This window comes from Coturnix japonica, chromosome 37 (assembly GCF_054131305.1).
Source record: "Coturnix japonica strain WE chromosome 37, WE-NBRP24, whole genome shotgun sequence".
Taxonomy (NCBI): Eukaryota; Metazoa; Chordata; class Aves; order Galliformes; family Phasianidae; genus Coturnix; species Coturnix japonica.
In genome coordinates, this window is record NC_140699.1 from 2,792,691 (window position 1) to 2,817,034 (window position 24,344).

At 44.6% G+C, this 24,344-nt stretch overlaps 1 protein-coding gene and 1 long non-coding RNA gene across 2 annotated transcripts; both read right to left on the reverse strand.

Annotated features, from left to right (window-relative positions):
* Nucleotides 1–1,424: 1,424 nt before the first annotated feature.
* LOC146754913 (uncharacterized) lies at nucleotides 1,425–3,738 on the reverse strand. The gene is made up of 3 exons (XR_014938519.1): nucleotides 3,657–3,738; nucleotides 3,056–3,171; nucleotides 1,425–1,720 (listed from the first exon to the last, which is right to left on the reverse strand). It is a non-coding gene; the product is annotated as an uncharacterized LOC146754913 (long non-coding RNA).
* Nucleotides 3,739–12,482: 8,744 nt separating this feature from the next.
* Nucleotides 12,483–14,935, reverse strand: LOC146754914 (immunoglobulin superfamily member 22-like). Its single transcript, XM_085526489.1, has 3 exons — nucleotides 14,911–14,935; nucleotides 13,428–13,694; nucleotides 12,483–12,769 (listed from the first exon to the last, which is right to left on the reverse strand). The coding sequence occupies exons 1-3, from the start codon at nucleotides 14,933–14,935 to the stop codon at nucleotides 12,483–12,485; spliced, it is 579 nt and encodes a 192-aa protein (XP_085382615.1).
* Between the last annotated feature and the right edge of the window lie 9,409 nt (nucleotides 14,936–24,344).

Here is a 24,344-nt window from a genome sequence, read left to right on the forward strand (position 1 = left end):
TCTTCTCCTTTGTATATTTTCATTAATCTTAGATTTTGTTTTCATTCAATGTGACCTCACTAAACAAATATTGTCTAAGACCATGAGTATCACATAAATGTGCAGATCTCAAGCTGCTCACTTATCTAGTACCCTTGGCATGATGCTTTCTTTTCCTCAGCTGATCATCTAGATTGTGCCTGTTGATTGTGCAACAACAGCCTGTTGGTCTCGATTACCTGTGAGAGGCTCTAACTTTGGCCAGGAAAAATCATTTGAGGACAAGTAATTCTCTTGGAATCAGTAAGGCAGTCTTCCCATTCTTTCTTACCAGCACCCATCTTACATGTTAATAAAGGATTCTGGAAATCAGTTTGAAGATCAAGAAACAATTCAGTTCAAGCATATGCAATCACAGGATTTGTACGTCACCTGCAAAAGTCATTTTATTCTATCCACAATCTCATCCTACATGCAGTTCCTTAGAGGGTTCCTTAGGCACACCAATCCCATGCTCCTATTACAGACCCTTGCATAAGACAGGTGATATACCTACAAGATTATCTACAGCTTAGACTATGAAAACAGGGAGTCTAGCTAGAGAAAATTATCTACCTGTGCTTCTGAGCAATCTGTTAACCACTCTCATACGGTTCAGGCCAGTCCAAACAAGATGCAATGACATGTCAGCCACAGAAACAGCTTGATTTTAAGGAGTTTGTTTGGACAAGCCCCTGTTGCATACGGTGGTCAAACATGCATTACTTGGGGGCACATTGTATTTGATTTAACACATCCTCTTACCTCTGGCTTTGCACAGAGTCCAAAGTCTATCAGCTTCAAATTGTCAATCAGCAGATTTTCCCGGTGGATGAGAAAGCAGTCAGGAATGATTTCCACCCAAATGCCCAAGGAAACATCTTTTCTCTTCTCTTATTTCCTGCTGTGGACAGTGGTTCCCAGTCTACTCAAAGCTCGCTCGCTCTCGCTGTCTCAGAGATCTTCACTGACTGCTGGCAAGTTCCCATCTTCCAATATCCCAGGTGGGAAATACTAGCTTGTATCTTTGGAAAGGACCTGGGGACTAGGAGGACAAGTGGTGAGAGACCACAGGCTGAATGCAAGCCAGCAGTGTGCTCTGACAGAAAAGAAGTACAACAAGATCATCAGCTGCATTAAAAAGCAGCACAACCAGACCAGGACAAGTCATTCCTGCTTCAACACTCACTGGACCACATCTACAATACTGTATCTGGTTTTTGGCCAGGAAGGATAACAACCTGAAACAAACTCTGTGGATGACATCCAGCCTGTGCAGGGGGCTGAAGCTCCCACTCAGAGAAGAGAAGCTGGGGAGAAAGATGTTTGTTCAGGGTGCAGAGGAACCTCATGGCAGCTTCTCAATGCCTACGGGGTGGGGAGAGGGGGTGCGTATGAAGATTGACTGAGGCTCTGGCCAGCAGGTCACGATGGGATTGTGACAGGAAACAGTCATACACCTAAACAGCAGACTAGATAGAAGGAAATAGCTTTCCAAGCACTGAACATATTACCCAGAGAGAACATGCAGCCTCATCCCTCGCAGAAAGTGATGATGAGAGTGGGAAAAGCTCTTGAGAAACTTGGTCTCACGATTCCCAGAGCAGCAGGTTCAGGCACAAATCTCTACAAGTCACCTCCACACCCAGTTCCTGTCCAAGCCCATAAATCCATCAGCTTCTCAGCTGGAAGCCAGTTGCTTCTAAAACATACAGACAATGATTCATTTTTCAGAGGGGAAAGGTTCCTTAGATAGAGGGATTTCATAAGATGCCTAGGAAAATGCTCGTGCTGTAATGATTTGCTTTACTGAGTGATACCAGCAGCTTACAAAATGCCAAGCTCTAACCTATTGGTGAGGAAATATTCAAGCCTTCCAGTACCTAACCTGTGCTTCAAGACTTCAGTGACAGAAAATCCATTGGATGGGGCCAGAGGAATGCATCTCACCCCATACCCTCTGTATAGCCACCATTTGTTTAAAGGATCACTCTTCCTTGAGGCACAAAACTAGAGCAGGTTACACAACAGACTGACACCACAAGGGCTTCTCTCGAGATACAAACTGCAGCAAAGAGCATCACAAAAATGTGAAACCAACACTCAGATCAGATCTGTGTCTCTGCTCCGCTCATTAGGAGCATCATGTTTTACTCCCCTTTCAGAGGAAGATACTTCTTCAAGGATAACAAAATCCAGCTCAGCTACAGAACACAGTACCACATAGCAATAAATATCTAACATTTCCTGTAGGGAAAGAATCCTAAGCACAAGTTATTGTCTGAGTTTCAGCTGGGACTGAATTATCTTCATCAGTGTCTGATATAATACTACGTTTTCATTCTAGAGAAACAATGGAGATAGCGCAGTGATGCTTACAGTTGCTGCCAGGCAGCGTTGTACAGAGCCACAGTCAATCTCAGCTGAGAGCCCAAGGAAGTGAGAAGGAACAGAACTAGGACAGCTGACTTAAACTGGCCAAAGGATATTCCATACTATATGACATATTGTGGAAGGAGTTTTGAAGGGGGTATAACTTCATGTAAATCTCTTCCACTACTAGGAGGCTAACTGGACACTGATTGGTAGGTGGTGAGCAATTGCTTTTGCATTCATCATAACTATTATCCTTTTCTCTATCTCAGTACATAATTCTATCTCAACCCATGAGTTCTACTTTGTGTTACTTCTCCCCCCTTCAGTTCTCTCCTGCAATCCACTGGAATGGAGTGGAGTACTGTAACTCTCTCTGCCAACAGAAAAATAAAAACACATTCATTATTATTTATGGAAGACTGACTGCAGTTCAGGCTCACTGGTTTGAGGTCTCTGGGCATAACCCTGACTGTGAACAGAAGCAATTGCTGAAACAGTCTGTCAAAAAAAGACTGGAGCTTCCTCTTCCAAAAGGCGGTCCTTAGCAACAATGCAATCAAACAGCTTCCCTGTAAGATAAGGTTATCTGAAAATGCATTTAGAGAGTATCAGAGAAAGATAAGTAAGAAAGACAGCACAGAAAGCAGAAACTATTTCTTACCTCTATGACTATAAATATTTCTTTGATGTCTCTCTTACGTGATCCAATGGGCAAACATGTTGATGACTTCAGTTCTTCATGGCATCAATTTCTGTTTTAGCATGAGGCAAGTCATCCTTAAGAGACCATAAAAGCAAGCGATGAAATCGCTAACTACTGTGACATACCAGGTACCACATCTGACTGCTGTGGAACAGAACAAGCACATATGGGACAGTACACAATTCAACATCAACTCAGCAATGACTGACATCACTCCCATAGAAATTCTGAAACAGAGCTGTGAAAAATGAAAAGTAAAACATTCAGCATTTTCATTGGCATTTTGGTAAAGTTGCTGTAATAATGTAACAATAATGTAATGTAATGTAATGATGTAATAACTTCCTCCATTTTAAAGCCAGAGAATTCTGCCCTCTGAACAACCAGCAACAAGATTTGTGGTGCTCTGTTAAACTTTTTCCAGCTCTACAGCATCTTTCAAAAGGCAATGGGACCAGTAGGCTGCATTCGTATGTACCATCCCACCTGCCCCTGTGTTCTTGAGAACTCCACAACTCCAACAGAAGATATTCTCATATTTAAATGCCTTTTGGCTTACCCCTACAGTAACTTGCTCCATGATTTTTAGTGCAACTTTTTCACCAGTAAGAAGATGCCGCCCGAGTTTTACCTTGGCAAAACCACCTACAAATCAAAACACAGATGCTTAAAATTGAGTGTGAATTCTTCTCTAATATAACATTACAATTTCCAACTGGTTTAAAAAACGAATTTCAAATTTATACAAATGAAACCTGACTTAGAGAACTGACAAGAGCTGTTAATCTATTCTCAGATTAATTCTAGAGTGGTGAGACAGACTGTTAGGCGTGCTGTTTCTGTACAAAGATGACACTTACCCGTTCCAACTGTTTCATGGAATTCCTAGTACTTGAGAATTTCCTCGTAGTCACTGACAGACATCCTGAAATGTGCAAGAACTGAAGATCCTCCAAGCACGTGCAATGAGGAAGTGCCAGCAGTGTTCACATCCTACTTAGGACATATTCTTAGAGGCAGAAGGGACACTCGTGGCAGATCCAGCAATGCTCATCTTCTCACCAACGTGCATCCCCCTCTCACCCAGCAACAACAAAACACAGTGCATGAAGCTGGCTTCACTTAGGTTAACAATATGGAACATCCCTCAGGGCTTTGTGCCACAGAGCAGTAGCAGGGCTGGACTACAGCTTGAGGAAGCAGTGGAAGCCTTTCCCTGTATGGTTACAGTGTCCCTGCACGCACCCCACAGCCAGAGCGTTTCAAGCTGAGCTGTCTTGCTGTTTCTTGTACTCATCCCAATCTCTGCGAATGAAAACTCAGAATTCAGTCAAGGCGTTGATTGAGCACGAGCGTGCCTTTATTCAATAGGAAAAAGGAGGGGGTGTGAGGTCTGGAGGAACGATGGGACTCATTCTCTGTTGTCTGACGAGAGTGTCTCAGAAGTCGTGCTGTTGCCCGGAGCCTGGGACTCTTGGCCTGATTCTACCTCCCCCTCCAAGATGTTTGGCTTCTCCTCTGTAATGCTGACCTGAGCCTGCATGGTTGTGCTGCTGTCGGGGCACTCGTGCTGTGCTTGGGCTGGGCTGTCCTCGAAAGGCACTCGGTTCAGGCTGGTGCCTGAGGAGTCTGGCAGGCTCAGGTCAGCAGCTTCAACAGGTATGGGATGAACGAGAGCTTCAACGATGATGGCATTCTTCTCTTTATAACTGATGTTATACGGAAGGCTTTCATCTGAACTGCAGCATCCTGTGCTTAGTAACAGTTCTTCATTGATGGAATCACAGGATGCTGCATCGTAACATGCCTGGCGTCTTGGAGATATACAAGGGCTCGGGTCACCTAGGAAGGAGTAGACGCACAGCAGTTAGTGTCAAAGTTTCACAAGATGAATCATGAAACAGGTTCTTGACATTTGGCTATGCAGTGATGGTGAGCAGAAGCAAATAGGCTTCTAGCAACAGTGTCACTGTCTTGAAAGTGATCCTCGTGCAGGTCCAGCTCTTGTGTTGACAAGAGACTCATTTGGGAAAGACAGGGGTCAACTGAAGATGTCAGGCACAGGCTTGAATGCCAGAAGGATGTACAAGCCCACTGAAAGCATGAATTCTACCTGTGTTGCTGACAAGCAGTGATTTGAAAGCTGGATTTGCATGCTTACCTGCCAGGACCAAGACTTCAGCTTCAGAGGGCTCCCTGGCACTGCTCTGCAGTTGGCGTTTGGCCACAGGGGATGGTTTGCCCAGGCAGAAGCAGGAACGCCAACTGCAAGCTGCTGACTCTGCCCTCTTACTGGGAGAACTCATTCTGCAGAGAAAACAGAGCATGCTGTCAGTCGTGGTGCAGGGTGAGGGAAGAGCTGCACCGAACCCTTGCCAATAGTTGCTTGTTCCTGGCAATGCCTGGTTTCTGCTGAAACACAGCTTAGAAAAGCGCTCTGTTTCAAACAGCAGAGGATGCTTCCATTCCTACAGCTCAGCCCTCAAGTCCTGTTGGCTAAATACCTCTCAACGATGTCAAGCAGGGACATGGATCCCGAGAATGTTGGAGGCTCAGGCTGCTTCGCTCTCCTGGGGCAGGCCTTCAACAGGGAACGAAGGCAGGAGATGAACTTGCCCCGTTTCTTTGGCTCTGCGCAACAAAACAAAAAAACAAGTTCATTTCAGCCCTGGCTCGGTTGGACGAGGCCGAGTGCAACACATTCAACAGAACACGTAACAACAGAAAGCATGTTCTCAACAAAGACACGCAAGAACGGATTTTCCCCATCCCTGGAGGTGCCCAAGGAGCTTAATGCAGTTCTCTTTCTAAGCTTGCTCAACTCGGGCATTAATGAACCCCCTGAAAGCTACGTTCAGACCCCATTTTACTAACCCGCATTGTCAAATGTAAAATACGCACCTGGCTTTGGCAATGAATGTAGGATGGACTCGGGCAGCTTTCCCCTGATGAGTTCCACGCACTCAACAGGGAAAAAACCAACCTGTAATAAGAACAAAAAGACAGGTGGGCATTAGCCCAAGCCCAGAGCCAAAGGGAAGGTCCTCTGACACCGACACAGGGCAACTGTTTGCATCCAGAAGCCATCCTGTGCAGGCAGAGCAGCTCCAACCGGAGATTCCCGACTCTACTGAAGCTGTGCTCTCTAGTCAAAAATGTGTGCCTACCTCAAAGCCACGCTTGCCTCTCCACCAGGGGCTCATCTCCTTTGGTGGCATATCAACAATGCACACGATGTCTCCAACCTGCAAAAGATTGAAACATCAATCCCAGCTTCAGCACAGCTAAAACAAAAGCCTTCTTCTACGACACAAAATATGAGAGTATTCCCGAGGCGTTCACACTCTATACTAATTCTGTGCACAACAACAAGGAACGCCTGGAACTGCTTACCTCCAGAGAGAGCTCATCCGGCCCCTGGGCGACGTGGCTCCTAATAACATGGGCTGCCGCAATCGCTGGTACGTTTAAAGATGACATAGCACGCACCAGCTGCGGCTCCCGCATGTTATCAGCCTGCAAAACAGAGCACAGGCCGTGGTCAGGAGATGAGGACAAATCAGGAGGATTTCAAGGTGAGGAGCACATCTGCAAAGAAAGCTGCAGCAAATGCGCTCCGTCCTTATCAGGAGCACTTCAGAAGGAGCTGCACGTCTCATCACAGTTATTTCCCTTTCTGGCGTGCATTGCCAGGCCATGCAAAGATGCATCTCTCTCTACCCAGACTAATCAGCAATGGCACTGGCACAGACAGGTGGCCAGGCCCTTTTTGGCCCATTCTTTCCTGCAGGAGAGTACACCTGCAGCTCCTTCTAATGGCTCAACACAGGGAAAAAAGACTGGCCAGAGCTTCATACTGTACCTCCGTCGCCGCCAACTCAGGCTCACGGCTGATCCCACTGCACGCAGCACCCATCACAGCAAGTGTGAACAGCTGGAACAGAGCAGAAACACACTTCTGTTTTCTGTATTCACACAGCACAGTATGGACAGACTTCTTCAGAGCTACCCGCGCATACCCTGCGGCAAAACCATGCGGGGGGACAAAACATGGCACGTACCTGGCAGTGAGATCACCTCAAGCTATCTGCAGCAGTTCCTTGTCGCTTTGCTCGGATGAAATGAGAGCAAAAGCTGCATCGAGGCAGTGGGCGGAGGGTGAGGAGAGGAGAGAGAAAGAGCAGGTCAGTGAGCAGGGCTAAGACAGTCATGGAATAACACACACAGCACAACTGTCCCACCCACTTGCTGCAAGACATGCTGAGTCTCAGGCTACGTGATGCCTGTCCGCCCAGCAACTTTACAATGCTTCCACTACTGAGCAAAGACAATGGAAGAAGCACGGGACAGGTGCCAACTTTACTGATACCCCCTTTGGAACGTGTGTACCGGGGAAAATTACGTCTGATGGTCAAGAGTAAGCAATACGGTGCTGTGAGCTCCGACAGCCAGCAGTTCTCAACACCTCACTGCCCACCCATCCATCCCACGCCAGCTCAACTTACCTACAAGCTGCTGCACACGACGGTGAGAAGAAAAAGCACTAAAGATACTAACTAAAGCCACTAACTAAAGGCACTAACTAACTAACGGCACTAACTAACTAAAGGCACTAACTAACTAACAGAACTAACTAACTAATGGCACTAACTAACAACAGTAACTAACTAACAACAGTAACTAACTAACAACGCTAACTAACAACACTAACTAACTAACAAAACTAACTAACTAACAAAACTAACTAACTAACGGCACAAAAGGCACAAGAACAACAAGACAACCAACCACTCCGACCACTAGCTCACCCACAAAGGAACACAGAACGCACCGCTCCTCCCCTCATTCCAGCCGCTTATGACATCACCAACGGCCAACAGCCTGGTCCACCATGACCCCCCACAAGGCGGGGAGCCAAGACCACGTGGTCACATCTGATTCCAACACGGCACCACAACATTCCAGGACTTAGTGTGGGCTTGGAATTCTATCCTGGTGTGGCAGCGCAATGGGAGGTGTTAGGGCACAGCTGAAGAGCTGACAGACAACGGACGTTTCCAAAGGAGGGTGCCAGATTAACTCTCAGCATTCTCTTGCGGGGCTCTTAGGAATGCTTCAAACCCATTTTCACTGCCTAGCTCATTTCTAGAAAGTCCAGTTGAGAAATTCTCACTTTGTCTGGGGAACGCCTCTATGCATCATGAATGAAAAATAAAATAAAATGGGCACGCGACCCTATGAAACTTACCTCTCTGCTCTTGCTGTCAGCCAGACACCTCAGATGAGCATGACGTGTCCCTGCTCCTGAATGAAGATTCACCCAAGTCTGTGTTCCTCTCTGCTCCATCTCTGGCTCTAAAAGAAACACAGACAGAGATGATTACAAGATCCTTTGTGCAGACGAAAGACAAGGGTGCACACGAATTCTGTTTAGCAAGAAATACTACATTCCCAATGGTAGTACTTGAATCCTCCTTTGGGGCTGGAGCTCAACAGGTCAACACATCAGAAATAACACAAAGTGCATCTGGAAGATGTGTCTCAAAGCCCAGAAAATCCAACACGGGAGGGGGCTGGACAGTGGACCACAAGTGTCCATTTCCATTGCAGCTCCCTGTAGAGAACAGCACCAATCAGCAGGCGTGAATCAATTCATTCACAAGCTGCACAATGACTCTGTTCTTTACGTGATAAAGAAACACACAGAGATTCCTGACCAAAAAGTTGGGAGTTAATAACGACCAAAGAGGTTCCTGTTCCTATGCCTCATCCTCTCACCCCAACTCCTGGGTGATGCCCACAGGCTTCAAGTCAGCTCTCAAATCCATTGAACTCCAGTCACAGAACTCCATCAAGAAGGATGTCACACATGTGACACATACATTTTGCATCAGAAACAGTGACGCCAGCAGGAGCAGAGAGGTGACTGTCCCCCTGTACTCAGCACTGGTGAGGCCACAACTCGAATTCTGCGTCCAGTTTGTGGACCCTCACTGAGAAAAAGACACTGAGGCATTGGAACGTGTTCAAAGAAGGGCAACAAAGCTGGTGAGGGGTCTGGAGCACAATGGGGCCATATGAGGAGAGGCTGCAGGAGATGGGAATGTCCAGCCTGGAGAAGAGGTGACTCAGGGGAAACCTCATTGCTCTCTATAACTTCCTGAAGGGAGGTTGCAGTGAGCTGGGGGTCGGCCTCTTCTCTCGTGTCATTACTGATAGAACTAGAGGGAATGTTTTCAAGCTGCGGCAGGAGAGGTTCAGGCTGGACATTAGGAAATATTACTTCTCAGAAAGGGTGGCCAGGCACTGGAATGGACTGCCCAGGGAGGTGGTGGAGTCACCCACCCTGGGGGTGTTCAAGGAACGTCTGCAGAAATCCCTGCTGAAATCCTGACCTCTGCCACAGGTGGCTGAGTGACACAAAAGCTGTGTCCTTGGTTCCCGGCCTTACCTTCACATGCTGTTCATCTTGCTCTGCAGCTCCTGTTCTGAATAGTCTTCTTATATTCCCATGTGATGTACCCTGAAATACATCATTTAGTGAGTCTGAACAAAACATAAGACATTAATTGGAACTGTGAAGATATGTTTTTTGCACTTTACTTGGAGGATGTTACATGCTATACCTTCTTTTCTCAATTGTAACACATGATTTTTTATAAAAAGAAACATAGCAAGTCAGCTCTTCAGTGTGCATATTGATGAAACTTGGTGAAATACAACTTTAGAAAAAGGTAATTTGAAAATTTAAATATTCTGATCAGAATCTCTGCTATTAGTTACCGTTCCAATGTTCTGATTTGATGATGATTCTCTCAGAGCTGTTTTGTCACTCGCCACCTCAAATGCACTTCAAGTGCTTTAGGAGCATCACTGGAATTTTGAATAAACTCGATATATTTTAGGAAAGCTGCTACAGATGCACGACTGCAGTACTTTGGAAAAATATAATTTTGATTGAACGCTGAACAGTGTTATTTAATTATAATCCGGGTAATTAAATTAATTAAACCAAGGGAATCAACTCCCAGTCAGTCAGCTCCCACCAGGGAACTCGCTTCCCTGCCAAGCAGATGCAACCAACACAAGCTGCTACATCACTCTAGGGCCCCACTGAGTCTTCCCAAGGGGTCTCCAAAGGCTTCCCTGTTGACTTCTGGGAACCTGGAAACACTCACATGGAAACCAGTGCCCCCTAATGTGCCCCAGACGTTTCTCAGGGCCCCGCAATTAGCTCTACAGACATCCAGACATGCCCCAGAGCAAGTATGTGTGCTGTAGGGAGCCCAAGAGACATTCCAGAGTATGCTAGTACTCCTCAGTGCGCTCAAGGGTTCTTCACCTGTCTCTAAATATGCCATACTTGACTTTGTTTTCTCTTCTGAAGCTTAGTTCTCAGCTTTGCTTTCTCATGCCATTTATCATTCAGTTTAGAGATTATTTTAACTAAAATATTTTAATCCACCATATTTTCTGAAAACTAAGAATTGATCCCGCTCAAGGAAACAGAAGAGAAAAACATCACCCACAGGCTGCAGATATTTACCTCGACTTCTCTACATGCCATCCCCAGTGTGCTTTTCAACTCACCTTGCACAGTGACCCTGGCTTTTGTTTCAGAGTCCTCTGTCTCACAGGTGTACTCCCCGCTGTCCTTGGCGGTAGAGTCATGGATGATCAGAATGGCCCCAGTTCCCTCCTGCTGCAAGTCGTACTTCTGGCTTTTTCTGATTGCTTTGCCATCCTTGTACCACCTGATGTTCACATCTGGTTTCGACAGCTCACGGCTCAGGCTGATGTCCTGCCCTGCTGCTGCTGTCTTATCCTCCAGCTGTTTTGTTACCTCAGTAGGTTTTTCTGAAAGAAAACATGCTTTTTGAGTAACATACACTTAGGGTAGGATGCCTCTCTCAAAATACACGCATCTACATGCTGGAGATAAGTTAGAGAGGCACTTGCAACAGACGCCATCCTACAGCCAGCAGTAATCTGTAAAGTACAGACAATAGAATTCCAGGCACCATTAATTCTCTCTTAAATCTACCCCATTGAGGATGATGAACCATGTCTGAAAACTGCCTCTTCCTTCTCTCCACTGATCACACTGGGAGCCTCAGATGATGCTCTCAGATGCACATGTTCTAGATAGGAATTTGTTGTACAGCTAGATGATGTGAAGGCCATCCCTTCAGCTTATACTTAGAGGATATTGCTCCCACAGTTCCCTCAACAGATCATTCCTGATTTACTGTTAATGGAACAAGCTGTAGTGAGATGCCCATTTCCAACACTACCCCAGTGCTTTGGGTAGTTCTCACATTTGTGTCAAATGGTTCCTCCTTTTACTTATTTTTAAGAGAAATTCTCAGTGCTTCAAGGTTCAAGTAGAAGGTTGCTATTCACTTTAACCATATTATGAGTTAGCTCTCATGACAATCTTATCAGAAGACAGTTGAAGGAATCAGACCCCAGAATCTCTCCCATCTCATTACCTTTCACAGACAGAGAGGCTTTGGAGGTTAGACCACGGGCAATAAAAACGACTTCCCCAGAGTCAGTAGGAGTCACACTTTTGATAAGGAGAGTCTCTTACCAACCCACGTTAGAAGCTTTAAATCGCCCACCACTTTCCACTCTGCTTCCATTCAGTGTCCACTTGAACTCATCAATGCTTTCATGGGACAGAATGCATTCAAAAGTGCAATCTTCTACCTCCTGGATTTCACTGTTTTTCAGCCGTTTGCTAATGCCAATATTCAGCTCTGGAAGATAAGAGATAGGTTAGTATGAGGTTTAGATGGAGAAAAGGCATTCGTGACCAATGTGAGTAGCAGTACTGGTGTGTAACTCAGGATTTGCAGATCATGGCTGCGTTCCTCACTGATGTATTCTCTAAGACATTCTCCACTCAGAATTACCAGAAAGCTATAAAAAAAAAGAGACGTGAATCTCTTGGCTTTGCTCTGGAAGAACTACAAGGAGAGCAGCTCAGTCCATGGAGCACAATGAAGATTCAATGAGCTACAGAGGGAAAAACCTAACAGAGAGGACAACTCTAGGATGCTGCGTGAGAAAAAGGGTTTTGCCTACGACAAGACATTAAATGTTTCTATTAGCTAATTTGTTACCATCCTACCCCTACTGGTGTTCAAACCATTTCTCCATTTTAGGGATGTTTAGAAAGGAAACATTTCCAGGACATTCTTGACGTTTTTTGTGATTTTCATGGCAAAAGGAGATACATTTACTTCAAAAGCAATGGGAATTTTCCAGACATCACTGCGCTAAATTGCAGAAATACTGTTCTATTGTAGAAACTATTAAGGCTCGTGGGGGAATAGGTGTAAGACATAGTGACCACACTGAATGTGCTTTTAGCACTCCTTCACTTTCCACAGTACTTACCCTGAACGCCGACATTTGACTTGGCAACATCAGTGCCAATATCACAGGTATAGAAACCTGCATCTGGCTTCTCGAGGTCATGGAGAAGGAGACATAGAGTCTTCCCAGACTGTAGCAGCTCATACTTGTTGCCAGAAGTGAGCACATCACCGTCCTTTTTCCTCACTGGTTTGACCTTCTCTTTAGAGACTTCACATTCCAATTTAATCACACCCTGCTCCTCACCAAAAACATCATCCAAGGACTTCATGAAGACAGCAGGCTTCTCTGCAATTAAACAGGCAAAACAGAACAACGTGATACAGAAGTTGAGACATTTCCAGTTGCTTTCAGCTTTTTAAGGAGAGATCAATAAATCTTTACCAGTACTGACAACACCAATATAGAACCTAAAGCGGTTTCATGTCTCTTGACAGAATGCGCTTTAAGGAATTCTGAACTAATCAGTAGGAGAATACAGGGAACAGGAGGGACAGCCTGCATTGCTGTGGGTGGGACTGATATCATATGAAGTTATTGGGATGCAGCTCTTCTAAAGCTGGAGAGCTGGCATTGCCCTCACATGGAGCAGAGCTCATACAGCAGGCCACAGGATTAAGAGGATAAGCTGATCTCTCCCTGCAGTCATAAATCCTTGGAGACAACAGCATTGACACTGCATGGCACTGAAGCAGTAAAAAAATTGCTCCTGTAACTCTTCTTGTGTTAAGTAAAATGATGATAAAAAGCAATGGAATGCTTTGGCAGGACACCAAAACCATCCTCCTTCATTGATATCTGCTGCAATGGAACCTTCCACTGGAAGAAAGCCCCTGATAACTTGTCACCCAGAGAGGTGAGCTTTAGAAGCAGGATTGCTTCACAATAGAATGAACTGGAGCTCCTTAGCATCTCTTACATCCAGGAGGGTTGTGACCAGACCCACCTATCACCTTCAGGCGCGCGCTTTCTGACACCTTGTCTGACTTCACTGTCACTGTGCCAGCATCTTCAGGCTTAACCTGACTCATTGTCAGTGTGCAGCAACTGCCAACGTTCTTGATGTCATTGTAATTGTTGGTGTAAAGGAGGTTGCCATTCAGGAACCATTCCACGTCCTCGTCATCATGGGACAGCTCGCAGGAGAAGACAGCAGAGCTCTCTTCTTCAGTTTCCACATCATGCAGGTGCTTCGTCACTTCTACATTGTGAGCTGTGGGGAAACAAGGTGAACTGTTACAAAAATAAAAACCTTAAGAAGAGAAATCTGAGGTGAAATAGGACATGGAAGAGGCCACCCTCCATGCTCATACCTTCAGCTGTCAGCGTGGCCTAAGTCTCTGCAATTTCTGCCTTGCACTTGTACACACCAGCATCATCGGGCTTCAGCTTCAGAATCTTGAGCTCTGCTGAATGCTTATCCCTCTTGATCTTGTACTTCTCAGAGGGCTCGATGGGTGGGTGGCCCTTGAACCATTTCACAACCTTTGGAGAAGGCCTGAAGTCACAGGACAGGATGACAGAATGACATTCCAAAGCTGTCTTGTCCTCCAACTTCCTGGTGATTTGTAAATGGTAATCTGCAAAACAGGGGTGGAAGAGAAGAAAGGATGAGGACAATTGGAAGAAGAGGAAAGTCTCTTGCGTGTATTCCATTCCAATTAATTCCATGTTCACAATTGTTCTTTGAACCACTCTAAAGATAAAACAAACAATTGCCTATAGGGAATGCCATTGTCTACATTTCTATAAAGTAATACTGTATATTATCTACTAAATGCAAGGTCCAGCTCTTGTTCTGTGCTTATTAAATTGCTCCCAGTTGAGGCTTTTTTTCAAATAAGAGTGAGTTGAAAATATAACAAGTACTTTAGGATGTGAATGGAGACTCTTACGCTGGGGACAACAGCAGATAAGAAGCCTGGAAGTTTCCTTCAGATGAAATCAATGACAAACTGCATCAAATTTAGGTGCTACCAAACTTAAACTTGTCTAGTTCAGAAATACAATTAATTCCACCTGATTTGACTTCTTTGGTATAGCCAAGGACAAAACCTCAGCTCTGTAGGTCTGAATAGTAAGCACATCACAACTATTCAAACAGATCTTTTACTGAGATGCAGCTGTCTTATTTAGTGTCCAACGACTTTTAAAAGGAAATGGAGCAGACCCTCCAGAAAACACACAATATTTCAAAGACTCCAGTGAAGGAAGACTGTACGTTAATTTAATTAATTCTTCATCTTCATGATGTAAATCAAGCCAGGATACATTACCTCTGATGAGCAGATTGGCTGTGGATTTGGATTTGCCAATTGAGAACTGAATGGTGCCTGTCATATCAGTGGTGGTTTTCGGTATGGTCAGCCGGTGGATGGTGCCTTCTTGCTGCATAATCAAGTTTCTGCCAGCCTGTAAGATTTCTTCACGCAGATACCACTTGGGAGGTTTCATAGAAGGAATGGATATCTCGCATTCAAATTTGGCTTCTTCAGGCTCAGTCACATCCTCATCACACAGCTCCTTTACTAGATTAATGGATTGCTCTTTAAGAAGGATGGAACAAGAGAAAGCAGAGATTTAGAAGGAATATAAAAAACCCATACATTATCACCCTACTTACTCATGTCAGCATTACTGCGCATGAACACTACACCTATCAGCTCAAAATGCCTTAAAACATCATTAAAAAAGTAGTAGAAAGAAAGGAAAGTTGTTAAGAAGTCAGACAATAAGACTGACAACCTGAAGAGAGCCCAGATCTTCTGATTCCCAGTCCAACATCCAAATCAAATCATGACCTTCCCATCTCGATATCAAACTCCTCGCATTACGAAATGGAATAGAGGATCAGTGAAACACAGACATTGATAATTACTTTGGTTAAATACAGCAACATAGCTCTGAACAACAAGTTTTCTCCTAGTAAAGGTCTCTGTAGCTCAAATGTAATGACTCTACTTAGGAGAAATTCATTTTCCAGGATGTTCTTGCCCTTATAATTGTAACAGTGGCAAAGCTGGGGACTGAACTCTTGAGTACTGTGCTAACTCAAATGTCTCCCTTTTCTTTACCACACTTAACATCATATATATACCCTAACATTGTATATATTAAAAAAAAAACACAACCTGTGCTCATTTCAAACATACAGAGAAGATGAAGAAAAATTCAAGCTATGTTTTTATCCCTCAACGTTCAAACACAAATCTGAAGTCGAAAGGTAGAAAATCAACTTCCTAAGAAAATCGCCTGTTTTACTTAGCAAAGTAAATCCCAAAAGACAAGCTGGATATTTTGTGGGCAGAAAGGCAGGTAGGTTGGAGCTTTTATTTCTGTGAAAGGTCATGGTGGTGTTTAACTTCCTTGACATTAAAGCAAAGGATGTTAGCTGGTTTATAACATAAGATAATTTAAGCAAAATCGTCATCAGAAGCATAATTACCTTTCACTGTAAGATGGGCACGAGATTCTGCCTTTTCTGCTACAGATTTGATTTCTGCGGCATCCTTGACTTGGACACGTGTGTAAGTCAGCGAGCAGGTCTTTCCTGAAGCAGAGAACCACAGAGTCACTAAGGCTGGAAAAAACCACTAAGGTCATCTAGTCCAACCGCCAACTCATCCCTACCAAACTGTGCTCTTGAGAGCAAACCCACAACTACACTTGGCTTCCTTGAGCAAAGAGCTCTGAGGCACATGGCCAGGCTGAGCATCATCCATCTGGTTTCACAGCATCACTGCCTGTTCTCTCATGTCAATGAAACCAGCCATTCCCCCACATCCACATCCCACCAAAGCTGCTTAGTGTTCCCAAAGCAAATGCTCACCAGTTGTTTCCAACTTGAAGGTCATCTTCTGGCCAGCAGCCTCGCAGATGTATTCTCCAGCATCTTTCTTCTCCAGCTGCTCCACAACCAGATGCCGTGTTTTGCCCACAGATTCCATTCTGAACTTTCTGGAGGAGGCAAGCAGTCTTCCATCTTTGGATCATTTTACATAGATTGGATCCTGTGCTACTTCACAGCTGAGGGAGGCACTTGCTGCCAGGGCAGCACTCAGATCTTTCTGCACCTTCTCCTGGTTTATAAACACAGGTTTTGGCTCTGAGGGAAGAAAAGAAAAAGTATTGACTGAGGGACTGAAATGAGACCATCTTGCAGGTTTGTATGTACAGCTTGGAACAGGTTTAGGTTACCACTTGTGCCCAAACTAATAGCCTTCACTAGAGAATATCAGCTCTTCTGTTGAAACTAAGTGTCAAATCTAGGCAAGAAAGAACCTAGGAACTGAAGCAACCAAGAGGGTCCTTGAACACCAGTCCCATGGTTGCAAGTCACTATGCAAACATATTGAACCCAAAAGAACATCTGTCCTGCAGGCAACCAAAACCTGAGTTCCTTTTACTTAAGACCCACTGTGAAACATCAAAACACATAAACGTGTGATAGTCAAACCACTGGCTGCCTTTTCATGACCCAGAACAGTACTCCTGGCTTCCTGAACAGACTCCTCATGGCATCTACCATTGCCACAACTGTGACTGTCAAAGACACAAAGGAAATATGCTCGCCAATGCAGTCCTTTGTTCTTTGTGTGTGATTTCCAGATATCTATTTTACTTTGAGCTCTGGGAATAGTCAGCTCTACCAGGTCTCTTACTGTGAGTAGCAGACTCACCTATCCAGATGCAGCCTCCAACATAAAGGCATAGGAAAAAGGCAGTGTACTACTAGGAGAAGTTCCTGCTTCTCCTGCCATGAAAGGCTGCACGTACAACATGCACTCCAGCCTCACTGCACATACTTATCTTAGTCAAATGTTTCGGTGAACAAGAATTACAGTTTGGGATCTCAGGCACAGGAGAGATTTGAATAATTACTTGAACACTGCTTCCATTGTACATATATTACTAATTATTGTTCTACAGACAGACTGAAACAGGTCTTTGTGTCATACTAAAACCAAATACTTGCTACAAACCCAGGCAATCAAGTATAGGGAAAAAACCTCAGCACAGACTACTGCAACTGGATCACTGTATAATAGAAACTAGATTTTACTTTACTGTTCTCTGCTGTATTTCAGACAACACCTGTCTCACCTGTGACATGAATCTTGAAGGTGAGTTTCTGGCCAGCAGCCTCGCAGCTGTACTCCTCTGCATCTTTCTTCTCCACCTGGCTCACCACCAGCCGACGCTGTTTGCCCTATGACTCCACCTTGAACTTCTTGCTCCAGGTGATCAGTTTCCCCTCCTTGTACCACTTCACCTCCATCTTCTCCTGGGCCACCTCGCAGCTCAGCGTGGCATTTTCTGTTGGTGCAGCCTTCATCTCCTTTTGTATCTTGTCCTTCTCTGTAAACACGTCTTCTTTCTCTGCAGGGACATCACAAGAGTCACACAGTTTTGCTGTAGTCTGCTGCAGAGCTTACTCCAGTTGCCCGTTTTCATTATACTTGCACTTCACAGGGAGCATCGTGATGCCTCACTAAGACAGGAAAATACTTTCCCCTCTATTTTGCCTTGGGAAATGATAGACATATCATTTCATGTCATATCATATCATATCACATCATATCATATCATATCATATCATATCATATCATATCACATCATATCACAAAGCTAAACATTTTGCAGTCTGATAGCAGATTTGGACATGAGATTTAGAACACCTGCATGCACTGCTGAACCTCCTATCTTATCTTTTTTTCTTCTGATGTCTCTCTACATTTCCAGTAAATCAGAAGGGAACGGCCCTCTAGAACAGGTTGCCCAAGGAGACTGTGGATGCTCCATCCCTGCAGGCATTCAAGGCCAGGCTGGATGTGGTTCTGGGCAGCCTGGGCTGCTGCTTGGCAACCCTGCACATAGAAAGAAGGGGGTTGGAACTGGATGAGCACTGTGGGCCTTTGCAACCCAGGCCATTTATGAGTCTGATTATTGGCATTTTCCAGGTAATTGTGTCACTCAAATTTTGTAACCAGATCTCTTCAAACACCTCCCCTTTTCTCACTCCTTGCATGCCTGGTGTGCTCTTGCACTGTAACCCTGCAGACACCAGCTGACTACAAGAGCTGCACAAGTTACCCTCCTTGCCTATGGTTTGTTGCAGTAATTCATTCCTGGATGGAAAAGCACATGTAGAAAAGTGTTGCTATGAGACTAGATGACAGAGAAAGTCCTAGAGCCAAAATGTTTTGCACCAGAGAGGCTGTCAGTTGATCCTCCAAATGCAAGACACACCAAATGAAGCGTTCCTTTATCTCTGGGATTCCAAGCATTTTCTCACCTCTGACTTTCACTTGGAATGTTGCTTTGTCATCTTTTGTTTCACAGCTGTAGCTCCCTTGGTCTTTCAGGGTCACATTTTTGACCATGAGGTTGCGGTGCGTCCCCTGGGAGATGATGGTTGTCTTCTGGTCCTGCTTCACCTCTGTTTGATCTTTCTTCCATACAACAGCTCCGCTTGCAGCTGACACCTCACACACCAGCTCCAGGTCTTCAGAAGGACTGACTGATATTTCTGGAGTCATTTTGGGCTTGTTGACAACATTAATGGCTTCATCTGAAGAAAAAAAGAGAAAGTGGTTTACATCCTGACTCAGGCTTATTCAGCACAGCATGAAGATACAGTTAGAACTGATTGTAATGTCTCTGCTCATTACATTTGGGTGATCGAGTTTCACCTCTGGAGATACTCACATACAAACGTGTGCTTGATTCTCCTGTGTAAGGAAAGAGTAAGTTCTATGCAGACAGTTCTTATTTCTTTTAATCAATTCTGTATTCTGCACGTGTTCTTCTGAAGCTAAAATGAAGGCAGCTAAGTAACGTGTTTTCAATGCATGAACAAACCTATTCAACACCTTGTCTCTAAGCTAACAAGCAGCGTTTGATGAGCACATCAGTATTTCATGCCCTTCATTCCATCCAGACAGAACCTGCCTGAGGAGCAAGCTGATGGCTGTCAGCTACAGGCAGACCAAGCTTAGTATTGCATTTCTTACAGCAACAACTGTTGCTTTCAGTCACTGGATATACCAAGGCCAATTGCTATGCCAGGCACATTTATGGCATCAGTGAACAAATAATGCATTAAAAATTGTAATAGACAGGAGCCATCTATTCTTTTAAAACTAGGTGACCAAAGAAGAACAGCCCCTCTAGAGTCAAGCTGTTAAGAACTAATAGCATCAATCAGTATCACATAGATAGATTACTTCCCTGCCCTAAGACCATCTTGTGACCATTTGGTGCTCCTAATTAAGCCCCCTCTTGATGGCATTTTTGTCTGAGCCACGTGACATTTTGTGATAGGAGTTACTGCTAGTGTTCCCTTCACCCTACACCAAAGTAGGAGGTATCCATTCTCAGGGAATCATGCAGGCTTCCTCTGTATTTGATGCTCAGAGACAGCCCCAGAACTTTTTAAATCTTAGCTTAACTCTCATCCAATAATGTTCATCAAACAGTGCAACTTGTCCTTTGGGGATGCCTTTGTTCTGCATCCACCAGTTCCAACGGAGTCTTCTTGGCTTGTTTTAGATCAGTTTTTCAACAGATAAAGAAAGGGGCTTTGAATTACAAAGTGAAATTGCAGAATGCATGATTCTCAACCAAACAGAACAGGAGGTGGGATGCAGGGTGAATACCTGAGCCAACACCACCTGCAAGCAACCCTTCAATATCTTAGGAATCTCTAGCCATCCCAAATCCAGTGTTGTGCTTGATCTATCATCTCTGCTGAGTTTTTAGCCTGCTGATGGTGAGCATAATGGTGGTGATGGGTGAGCAGTTGGACTAGAGGGTATTAATCAACCTTAAGGAGCCTGTGATCAGAGGAATGTGAATGTGCTGTTAAAGGTCACAAGCGCTGCACTGCAGCATGAGCATACACAGCAAAAGGCTTTCAGTAGAGCTTCAGTTCATAAATGAGGACTGGGTTATGGAAAAGAGGTTCAAGATAGAAACCAGAAACCAGATCTTAACGCCAGGTTCTGTGAATGCAGCCAGTTGAATTTCACAGATATTGACTTTCAATGACAATTTCTTGTGTTATTTTATCCTCCAGCTCCACCCTGAACAGGAACATGTCAGTGACAAGCATTTCTCCTCCAGGCTTGACCTGACAGTGCTTTACTTGCACTATGAGCTAATGGCTGTGCTTACAGCACCTCAGGGAGACACCTCAGAGATCACAACGTCCTTCGGGTACAGCAGGAGACACTCAACTCTCCAAATGTGGAGTTTGTCAAAAGAGGAGACAGGATTCCCATGCTAAGAACTTAGGACCGTTTCAGTCATAGGTTTAAAGATGATGTAAGTGCTGAGGCAATTCATGAACTAGAAGAATGAAGCCCAGATGTCAGGGCTCAAGTCGTGACTCCAGTTGTCTCATTGTTTATGAAGTTTGCCAGTGCTGAAACAAAATATGGGCACACAAAATATGTACGATGGTAAAGAACTGCAGGGACATTGCTGACCATGAGGCATTCATTTATCATAAGGCCAAACATACACATTTAATCCTAGTTCTAATTGCTAGATTCTAATTCAGAAGCTGGCAAATTGGCAGCTTTTATAAACCACGTACCAGATTACCTTATCTCCACAAGTTGAAAGACATACACTGTACAGGGGACAGAGCCAAAGGAAGAAGCCCAGGGCTTAAAGAAAATGTCTAAACTTGGAAAACTGAGGAAAGAATTGGAACAAGCAAACTAGAAGGAAATAAATGGAGGGTGTTCTATTACTGCATTGTAACCCCCTGGAAAACAAATCGAGCCTAAAAGATGGAGACAACACTTAGAACTGAAAAGAAAAACAGAATTCCTTTATGGAAGTTAATTGGAGCGCAAAAGTTAGATGATGAAACTGGCCTCTATTAACACACAGTGGAATAATTGTAGTCACCTCACCACTGCTGGATGTGAGCCCAGCCACACAAATGCAGCTGCTGGTTTTCACTGCAGATACTGCAGGAAGGAGGAACAGCCTCCGGACTGGACCAGCTGAGCGTGGCCCTACCAGGATTTGCTCCAAAAGTCTTATTACCAGTAGTGCTTCCTGCTGAAATACATGGGGGTCCTCCTTTGATTCCAACCCCAACCCACCCCACCATGCCCCCTGATAACATCCATCAGGGCCACATCTCCACAGTTCCTGAACACCTCCAGGGATCCCACCACCTCCCTGGGTAGCCTGTGCCAGTTAATTCTGAGGGCAGACCTGCCAGTATGAAATATTATGCTAACGTGACAAAGAGGGAGAAGAAAAGCAAAATTAAGACTAGCTGACAAGCCTTGGCAGGAAGTTCTGCTCTCCATAAGTTTAGTCCCGTTATTCAATTCTGTTTGGAGCTGTCTCCATGCCTCTCTGGAGTTTGTTCATTGAGAAGAAGCAATTAAGTAAGCTCTCCAATGCCAAAGTGCATACACTACTCTAGGGCTTTGTTGTTTCTCCATGGATCAACAAGGGTGACAAGCCAGAAGAATATGATGAAGAGCCTCATGCATACTCAGTGTAAAAAAGAACAAGGCAATTGTTGCTGGGAAGAAGGTGCATTTGCATTTGTGTCTTCTGCAGAGGGTACTGCAGAAATGGAAAGTCTTCCACTGGAGCAAACAAAGGGCTCTCATTTATTGCAATCAAGGCCCAGCGTGTGGATCTCAAAGATCAGACCTAAACCCTGCAGCAAAACAGAGACCTGCGTGGGAAAGTTCAGTTTCTCCCTACATCTGTGTAAGAAAAAGCCCACCATGGAATGACAGCTAAGTAAACATCCCTGTGACTCGTCACAGGTCTCTTCTACATGTCAGTGCTGAGCAATTCAAGATATTTAATTTGGTCTTCTTGCCAGATTTACTAAGTAAAAATCAACCAAACATCTCCTTCTACTGATTAAGAATGCTCTAAACATGCTTCTGCAGAGGTTTCCACCCAGTGACAAACAGCTCCTCCCATCACGAATGTTTATTTGTTATATTTGGTCATGCAACGCTGATTGATATTATTGGAATGATTGCTCCCCTACTTCTAAATTATTCCAGTGCAATCAGAAAGGCTGTCTGAACCTGGAGCTGAAAGTACTGCTCTATGGTGATGCAGTGGTAAACCTGGTGACTGAATGCACTGGCCAATAGCTGTGAACTGCAGACATTCATCAGCTGGCATGAAGCAATCTGGTTCAGATACCAAGCAGCTGGGTAGATTGGCTTACCCTACACTCTGTGCTATCATGTTTAGGTCATTACCAGGACTCACATCAGTCCATGGGATGCAATTTCAGGTATTTGGTACAGGCAGTGAATGCCTGCAGCCCCAGTTCTAATCATCAGATCACAGCAACTATGCCTTGACTGTAAGAGGAAAGGAGAAGGATCAAAGCAAATACCTCTCACTCTCATCTTGCTGCTGACATCAACATTTTCAGCAACAAATTTCACTTCTGCTCCACCATCATTCTTGGTGATTTCTTTATGATTAGGCTGTGAGTAGTTTGGGTTCTCTTGATGATGCAGCTCTCGCTTTCCTGTAAGACTTTACCACTGAGGTACCAAGTGCCGCAACACATTGTTGTAAGATCAGTAGTAAACATGGCATCCCCTCCAGGTACAGCTTCACCAGCTGTTAGGGGGGATTTCACAGCCAGGACTGGTTCTGAGGAAGAACAACATGGATGTCTTAATGCTCTTTAGATGCAAGTCTGGGATCTCATTTAGAGATGGAAGATTAAATCATAGGTACATTTCTACTTCACCCTTTGCATGAGTGCTGGAAGAAGCACTTCTATGCTTCAAATCTGTTACAGAAAGTTCTGCCTCTTGCACATGTGAGATATCAAAAGATAATAATATTCATGTCTCTCTCACAGAAACAGAACTTGTATCACTTTAGTGGTAGCTGGAGGTTGATAGGAGATAGGAGAACTAGGAATAAGGGAAAGCCTTTGGTGTGTTAATGCACTACTATACTTCAAGTCAAAGAAAACAACTTTAGGGAACCAACACAGCTGCTCAGCACACACTGACCCATTTCCATTGGGGCTTTTGTGCTTACCAAGGTGCACGCTCCCTGGGAATTCCAGAGACGGGCTCTGTCCATGCGCATTGACTGCAGACACTCGGAACTGATCATCAGCCTCTTCAGAAAGATTGCTCACCGTGAACTCTGGGACGGGGACATGAGACTCGTGGCACCTCACCCAGGTGAAGCCAGTTAGTTTATTGGGTTCCACAATGTAGCCATCGATTGGAATGGGGGTTGCATCTTCGGAGGGGACCATGCCAGCGTCACTGAGGTTTCTGTTTTATTTTTCACCACGGAGTCAACTGGGGGCTGGGTGGGAGGTTTTCTGGGAGCTGAACAGAAATAAATACAGAAATATTAGCATAAGGTCATGTAGGCTGGAAAAGACCTTCAAGATCAGCAGACTCAACTTTCAGCATGACCTACTGAGTCCCACCATTAACTACTGTGGTACCTGAGGACATACATGACAAGCTTATTCCTGCAGGTATTTGCATAGTGAATATATTCACCCTCTGGTTGCTTCTGAACATTTTAGAGGTTAAATTCCCATCAGACTTTTTCACTGTGTGCAGCCACTGATACAGGCAGGAGGCTGGGAATTACCTGATGGGCTCTAGTAACAGACTACTGACACAGTAAAGGATTGATTTCATTTCATTTTGGCCATCAGAAGGTATGGTGTCTGCTTTAAGTCACCCAATTATAATTTAAGACTCCAATTATAATCATATGGAGAACAGCGCATTTAGGAGAACTCATCTCATCTCAATAAACCTGAATGAAATCACAGAATCATAGGATCACGGGAGGGCTTGGGTTGGAAGAA

Excerpts from the sequence above, each read along its gene's own strand:
- LOC146754914 (XM_085526489.1), bottom strand. The coding sequence starts at position 14,935 with ATGAAACCTCCCAAGTGGTATCTGC. Across the intron at positions 13,695-14,910 it reads ACCTCCCAAGTGGTATCTGC|CTCACAATGTAGAAGTGACG; the intron begins GTGAAGAAATCT and ends GTTTCCCCACAG. Across the intron at positions 12,770-13,427 it reads CGCGCGCCTGAAGGTGATAG|AGAAGCCTGCTGTCTTCATG; the intron begins GTGGGTCTGGTC and ends GTTTAATTGCAG.